Genomic DNA, 7,926 nt, shown 5'->3' on the forward strand with positions numbered 1-7,926 from the left:
TAAGATACCTAAAACGTGTTTATAAAACTAATAATTTGTTCCTAAATTTGTGAGTACAGATTAACTAAAACGATAATTATTTACATTTATACAATTTATCCTTTGTAACAGATTTAAGTAGCCATATGCTACGAGTGAAGTGGTATACGTACATCACATTACCACCAATTGAATCTTAATCTATCAGGTATGCAGGTTATGAAAATCAGGAATTTTGTCAGACCTTAACACTCGTTTATTAGATTACAGATTCAGAGATTTTGCTAGTAGAAAGGCATCACTTAACTGTTTAAGGTTGAGGCGGACACAAATGTGAGTCGATCTGAAATATGTCTAGAGTTTATAATTAATAAAATTAAAATTTTAGCTTTGAGCTGCACATAAAACCGCTGCTACAAGGATCCGCTTATTCCCTTCCGAACAATCTCAAAGATTTTCGATGATGGCCTCGAAGGTGGATACTAGCGATGGCTTTGATTGCCAAGGATGTACGGGACTGAATTCTCTTGGAAGGATGGTTTGTTGTGATAAGTGCGATGGCTGGTGGCACTTATCCTGCGCCAACGTTTCTCCCGGTGTGCGCGATCGTCCATGGACTTGTCCAAAATGTTCATCGAGCACCAATCCAGAAAATACGAATAGGAAAGCCCAGTCTACGGTATCGGGTCCTGTTGTAACTGGCGCAAAGAAGAGAGATACGAAGAAGAGCACGAAAGCTACCACTAAGTCCACATCCGCAGCGAGCGAGTTCACAGGTACGGATGCAGGTGCGATCGGCACAGAAATAGTTTTGGAATCCGCGAGTCAGGCGAAACCAAGCGACAAAGGTGCTGCACTCATCAAAACACCCCTCAAGAACCCGTTAGTAAAAAAGCTGCCTCACATCTCGGGCGGTACTTCGTCCACCGGGGAAACGGTAAAACCATTGAGAGACGAATCTAGTGGCTCGAAAGATTTCCTGAATCTACGCGAATCCCAAAGTGCTCCTAGTTTGAAAAAGTCGGAGTCTATCAGAACAACCAAATCTTCACGGTCCCGGTTGCAGATAGAAATGGAAATCCTGAATGAAGAACGTTTGCTGAATTCTCTCAAACTCCAAGAAGAGCGACGGTTATTGGAAGAAGAAAAGGCGCTACGCGGAAAGGAAAACCTCCTGCGAGCGAAGGAATTAGCGATGGAGCAAGAATACTTGCGAAAGAAGAAAGAGCTCGAAAAGTTAGCGGATGGATACGGATCGGGGTTGACCGATATTTCCCGTATAACCAGCAGCGAAAAAGCGGCTTTATGGCTCAATCAACAAAGGGAACAAAACTCCAAGGAAGAACCTCAAGAGGATGTTGGTGATGGACAGTGGGAGCAAAAAGATGAAAAGCCACAGGAAGAGTTTGCTACCCAAAGAAGTAACGTGAACATGCTGTTACCCTTCGATAGAAATCGACCTGTTCCGTGTAGGTCTACACAACGCGCACAAAGTTACGTCCCGCTGGATATTGAAACTCCGGATCAGCTAGTGCGACCTGAACAATCAGGCCTTCCGCGACAAATGCGTTTCCCAACCCTGACCACAGACCAAGTGACAGCCCGCCAGTTCTGGCCTAAAACGTTACCGGCCTTCTCAGGGGAACCTGAAGAGTGGCCCTTGTTTTACCACAGTTACGTGACCGCAAATGCAGCCTGCGGGTTCACTAATGTTGAAAACTTAGTCCGATTGAGGGAAAGTCTGAGAGGCCCTGCGAAGGAAGTCGTTTTGACGAAACTGATGTTTCCGGATAGTGTAGATGGCATTATTGAAACGCTCAGGCGCTGTTATGGTAAGCCGGAATTAGTGATTAAAAACATGATCCAGAAAGTGCGTCGCCTCGAACCACCGAAGCCAGAAAGATTAGACAGCCTCATAAATTTTGGAATGGCAGTACAACAATTGTGCGACCACTTGGAAGCGGCCAATCTTCGCAGCCATTTGTCCAATCCGACTCTGCAATCCGAGTTGGTGGAGAAGCTGCCTGCTGCGTATCAATTAGATTGGGTTAGATACAGGAGAAGATTCGAGGAACCGACTTTGAAGGAGTTTGGATGTTATATGGAAGAACTGGTTGTCGATGCGAGCGAGGTCACTACAACCCCACCAAAAACTGACTTCTGCAAGTCCGAAAAGACAAAATTTCGAGAGAAGGTACACCTGAACGCGCACATGGAATCTGATGTCTCGTTTGATAGGTCCCAGCAGAAACAACCTTGCCCTGTGTGTGGGAGGTTCGATCATCGAGTGCGAAATTGTGACAAATTTAAACAGCTGAACCTAGAAGCGCGAAAGAAAGTGGTTCAACAGTGGAAGTTATGCGTGACATGTCTTAACAGTCATGGTAACTGGAAATGTCGTTCGCGGTTCAACTGTAATGTCGATAAATGCAGAGAAAATCACCACCCATTGCTCCACCCTGATAGACCAAACGGTAACAATTCGGCACGGTGCAACACCCACATCGAAAGTGATACGTCGATCTTATTCAGAGTGGTGCCAATCAAGTTACGTAATGGACTTTGCTGTATTGACACGTACGGATTCCTAGACGAAGGTTCGTCTCTTACCATGCTCGAGACAAGCCTCGCCAAAGCACTTGGTGTGACTGGAACGCCAGAGCCACTGGAACTTCAATGGACATCAAGTATAGTACGCAACGAAGACTCTGAGAAAATTGTAATCTCAATCTCAGGTGAAATGGACACGGCTCGATTCTTTCCTATTGTAGCTTATACGATAAAAGAGCTAGATCTTCCAAAACAAAGCCTACCGTTTAAGAGTTTAGCAGCTAAATATAAGCACTTGAGGAATCTGCCTGTTTTGCCATACACGAACGTAACGCCTCGGGTGCTAATTGGGTTGGACAATTTGGAGCTGTTCGCTCCCCTCGAGAGCCGCGTAGGACAATACGGTGAGCCGATTGCTGTGAGGTCTCTACTTGGATGGACCGTCTACGGGCCGCGCAAACAAAGACCGAACAGAATCAACGTTCATTCGTGTGATTGCAAAGGAGATGAAACGCTTAACGAGCTGATTCGTGAGCATATCGACATGGAAAAGGCGTTGATGTCAACGGCACCACTGCCACAATCTGAAGCAGACAAGCGAGCTCTAAAGATCCTGGAAAGCACCACAATTTTTAAAAATGGGAAATTCGAAACCGGTCTCCTTTGGTCAACAGAAGCCGTTCACCTTCCCAATAGCCGACCGATGGCACTTAGTAGAATGAAGTGCTTGGAGAACAAATTGGCGAAGGATCCCGAACTATGTGCGAATGTTCATCAACAAATTAAGGACTACATCCTGAAAGGCTATGCCCACAGAGCATCTGAGCAGGAGTTGCTGGAAGCACCCTCGTCACGCGTTTGGTATCTTCCGCTGAACGTGGTTTCCAATCCGAAAAAACCCAACAAGAAAAGGCTCGTATGGGACGCCGCAGCATCCGTGGACGGAGTCTCTTTGAATTCTCTCCTACTGAAGGGACCGGACCTACTAGTGAGTCTCCCCTCCGTGATTAGCAAGTTTCGGGAAGGGCGAATCGGATTTGGTGGAGATGTGAGGGAGATGTTCCACCAAATTCGGATCAGGCCCGAAGATAAAAATGTGCAACGCTTCCTTTTCCGTTTTGATACCAACCTCCCTCCGGACGTCTACATAATGGATGTCGCAACCTTCGGCGCTGCCTGTTCTCCCGCTACCGCTTTGTTCATCATGGGAAGAATAGCAGAGGAGTGTAAGCAGGAATATCCAGAGGCATCCTCAGCGATAAGCGACAAGACGTATATGGATGACTACTTTGACAGCGCAGATTCACCCAAAGTAGCCCAACGAAGAGCCTCTCAAGTCCGATCAGTTCTGCAGAAAGCGGGTTTCGAGATGCGCAACTGGATCAGCAACGACGATACTGTTCTTCAAAGTTTGGGAGAAAAAGCAAACTGCGAGAAGGTAACATTATCTAGCGATAAAAACAAATATTTAGAGAGAGTATTAGGCGTTAATTGGGATCCAGCAAAGGATGTGTTCTCATTCCCTATTAATTTTTTCGGGAATCTTAATCAATATGTTACTGAACGAAAGAGACCCACGAAGAGAATTGCACTAAAATGCATTATGAGTCTTTTCGACCCTCTGGGACTATTATCTCCGTATACTATTCACGGGAAAATGTTGGTGCAAGACCTGTGGCGCACCGGAGTACAGTGGGACCAGGAAATGCAGGACACGGAATGGCAAAAGTGGCTTAGCTGGACAAACTTGCTGAAGGATATTAATCGTCTGGAGATCCCCCGACACTATTTCGCAGGATTGGTTAAAAATCAAACAGTTCAATTACATATATTTACAGACGCAAGTGAGCTCGGTTATGGTTGTGCAGCGTATTTTCGCCTTGTTTGTGGCGAGCAAATCATCGTCACCCTTGTTAGAGGTGTCGCCAAGGTTGCCCCGCTAAAATATCAGTCCATCCCACGCAAGGAACTACAAGCTGCGGTTCTTGGTGCGAACCTGATGGTCAATATCCGCAACAGCCACTCCATCCCCGTCAGCGAAACATTCATATGGACCGATTCGACAACCGTGTTGGCCTGGATTACAGCGGACCAGCGAAAATACAAGCAGTACGTCGCAGCCAGAGTGGGCAACATCCTATCGCTTACGGACCCAGGTATTTGGCGTTGGGTTCCTACTAAGGAGAATATTGCCGATTGTCTGACGAAGTGGGGAAAAGAAACCATTCCCGATTCAAACAGTAGGTGGTTTAAGGGCCCATCATTTCTTTATGAAAAACCGGAAAATTGGCCCAAACCAAAGACTCGTATTGAAGCCACACAAGACGAACTTAAGGCTCACCTCTTATTGCATCATATTTCCTTTCCTAAACCTCTTATAGACGTCGACAGAATCTCTAAGTGGTCAATTCTGGTACGTACGATGGCCACTGTCCAAAGATTCATATCTAACTGCAAACGTCGAGTTAAAGGGTTACCTATCGAAGCGGTACAAGCTGAGGAGAAGACAAAGCGTTTAGTCGTAAAATTCATACCATCAATTCAACAACCCCTTCGTCAGTCCGAGTATCGTGATGCTGAAATCATCCTGTGGCGAATTGCTCAAATTGACAGTTTCCCGGATGAAGTGAAGATTCTCTTGAATAACCGTAGTAAACCGTTGATCGAAAAATCTAAAATAGAAAAATCGAGTATTTTGTACAAATATTCTCCGTTTGCCGATGAGTTTGGAGTAATAAGAGTTGAGGGGCGTACAGCTAACGCTCAGTTTGCAACCTTTGATGCAAGGTTTCCGGTTATATTGCCCAACGATCATACTATTACAAAACTCCTCATTGACCATTATCATCGAACTTTCGGTCATGGTAACAGGGAAACTATTTTCAACGAGCTTCGCCAGAGATTCGAAATATCAAAATTACGTCCTGCAATACTCAAAGTAGCAAAAAGCTGTCAACGCTGTAAGATCCGGAAGTGTGTACCTCAAGTACCCCGTATGGCACCCCTACCAGAACAACGTCTTACTCCCTACGTCAGGCCCTTTCAGTACACAGGTCTGGATTACTTGGGACCAGTAGAAGTCACCGTTGGTAGACGACGAGAGAAAAGGTATGTTGCTGTTTTTACTTGCCTGGTAGTCCGAGCGGTGCACATCGAAGTGGCACACAGTTTGTCCAAAGATTCGTGCATAATGGCTATAAGAAGATTCGTTCAGAAGCGAGGTCCCCCAAGTGAAATTTTCTCAGACAACGGCACCAATTTCGTGGGCGCCAGTCGTGAGCTGCAGAAACAACTTAGAGATATCCATCTAGAATGTGCTGATACTTTCACCAATGCCCGCACCAACTGGTTGTTTAATCCACCCACAGCTCCACACATGGGCGGAGTGTGGGAACGGATGGTGCGTAGTATCAAAGTGTCGATGGAAGCGTTGGATGACGGAAGAAAGGTGAACGACGAAATCTTGCTGACAGTATTGGCTGAGACCGAATCATTGATCAACGCACGACCACTTACCTATATGCCGCAAGGAACGTCGGAGAACCAGGCCCTTACTCCAAATCATTTTATTCTGGGGTTCTCAACTTGGGATGCTGGCACTGATCAGATTCGGAAACCGGTCGAGCTGAACGAGACGTTACAGAGCAGTTATCTAAGATCTCAGTATCTAGCTGGGACAGTATGGAGTCGTTGGATCATGGAATATTTCCCGTCGCTGAACAAACGACCGAAGTGGATCGAGGAGATGAACCCGGTGAAGGAAGGTGAGCTCGTATACATAGCAGAAGGCAACCGAAGGAGCTGGGTTAGAGGACGGATATCGAAGCTACTGTCCAACAAAGATGTTCGGCGAGTGATAGTCGAGACTTCGTCTGGTCCCTTAAGGCGAGCAGTAGCGACGTTAGCCCGGATGGAGATAGGAAGCAGTGAACCTGGTCCAAGTCCTGGCGGAACCGAACCTGCTTCACGGGGTGGAGGATGTTCTGGCACCACTGAGTGCCAAACGCAGAAAAACCATGAGAAAGAAAAGTAGATGACAGATAGGCAGATTCTCGTCTAGCGAGAGTGGGGAGTGATCATTAAACCAGCTTCGCAACAAAAAGAAGAACGGATGTTCTATAAGATACCTAAAACGTGTTTATAAAACTAATAATTTGTTCCTAAATTTGTGAGTACAGATTAACTAAAACGATAATTATTTACATTTATACAATTTATCCTTTGTAACAGATTTAAGTAGCCATATGCTACGAGTGAAGTGGTATACGTACATCACATTACCACCAATTGAATCTTAATCTATCAGGTATGCAGGTTATGAAAATCAGGAATTTTGTCAGACCTTAACACTCGTTTATTAGATTACAGATTCAGAGATTTTGCTAGTAGAAAGGCATCACTTAACTGTTTAAGGTTGAGGCGGACACAAATGTGAGTCGATCTGAAATATGTCTAGAGTTTATAATTAATAAAATTAAAATTTTAGCTTTGAGCTGCACATAAAACCGCTGCTACAAGGATCCGCTTATTCCCTTCCGAACAATCTTAATGCTTACTGATAATCATAAATACCTCTTGTATGTACATCAAAAGTTTTAAGGATGATGGGGCATCAAATTGACGTAGTCAGAAAAATTATTGGTATAGCAGTTATTTTTAAATTTACAAAACATGCGATTTTCACCCTACTAAGAAAAGGGGTAAGTTGCAACAAACTCTGTTATTAATGAAAAATCAAATGAAAACCTTTGAAAATTTATAGTTTTTGATACATTTGTGATGTCATAGCGCATAAAGTACCAATTGCAGTAATTTCTGGTTTTGTTCGAATGAAATTTTACATTTTTTCTGTCAAAAATGTTTTCATGAAAAAAGTGTAAATCTGCTGCATACATTAAGGGGTAAAAAATACTACAAAATATTCTATAAGCTTAAATTATGAAAATAAATCTTAGGATGGATGAAGTTCAATGTTAACAAACGCATAATGCAAAACAATCATATCCCAGCATATGGAAACGCGATTTATGGGGTTTAGTTCTGATTTGCATTTTGTTGCATTTTGCCCCAGACAGGTAACTGAATTATACAAATATTTATTTAAAAAAAGGACAGTGGTCGGCAACCTGCGGCTCGCGAGCCGCATGCGGCTCTTTAGAGGTGAAGCTGCGGCTCTTCAGCTCCTAACATAAAAATTATAAACTTTCCACAATGATTTTTTTTCGATCATAGTCGTTTTAACATCTCTATGTCATTCGCTACCTACATATCACAGATGCAGTTGGCGAACAGTCATTGGAAAACTTATCCGGTACAACTGTGATCGATGTTTACTCTTGAACTCGAACTCACGGACAACTCAGCTCTATCACAAGCCCAGTTTCCATAATGATATTT

At 44.2% G+C, this 7,926-nt stretch overlaps 1 protein-coding gene across 1 annotated transcript; it reads left to right on the plus strand.

The window, feature by feature from the left end:
• The first annotated feature begins 514 nt into the window (after positions 1–514).
• Positions 515–6,562, plus strand: LOC129752682 (uncharacterized). The gene has a single exon (XM_055748450.1). The coding sequence runs from the start codon at positions 515–517 to the stop codon at positions 6,560–6,562; it is 6,048 nt and encodes a 2,015-aa protein (XP_055604425.1).
• The last annotated feature ends 1,364 nt before the right edge of the window (positions 6,563–7,926 follow it).

This window comes from Uranotaenia lowii, chromosome 3 (assembly GCF_029784155.1).
Source record: "Uranotaenia lowii strain MFRU-FL chromosome 3, ASM2978415v1, whole genome shotgun sequence".
In the NCBI taxonomy this organism is placed as follows: Eukaryota; Metazoa; Arthropoda; class Insecta; order Diptera; family Culicidae; genus Uranotaenia; species Uranotaenia lowii.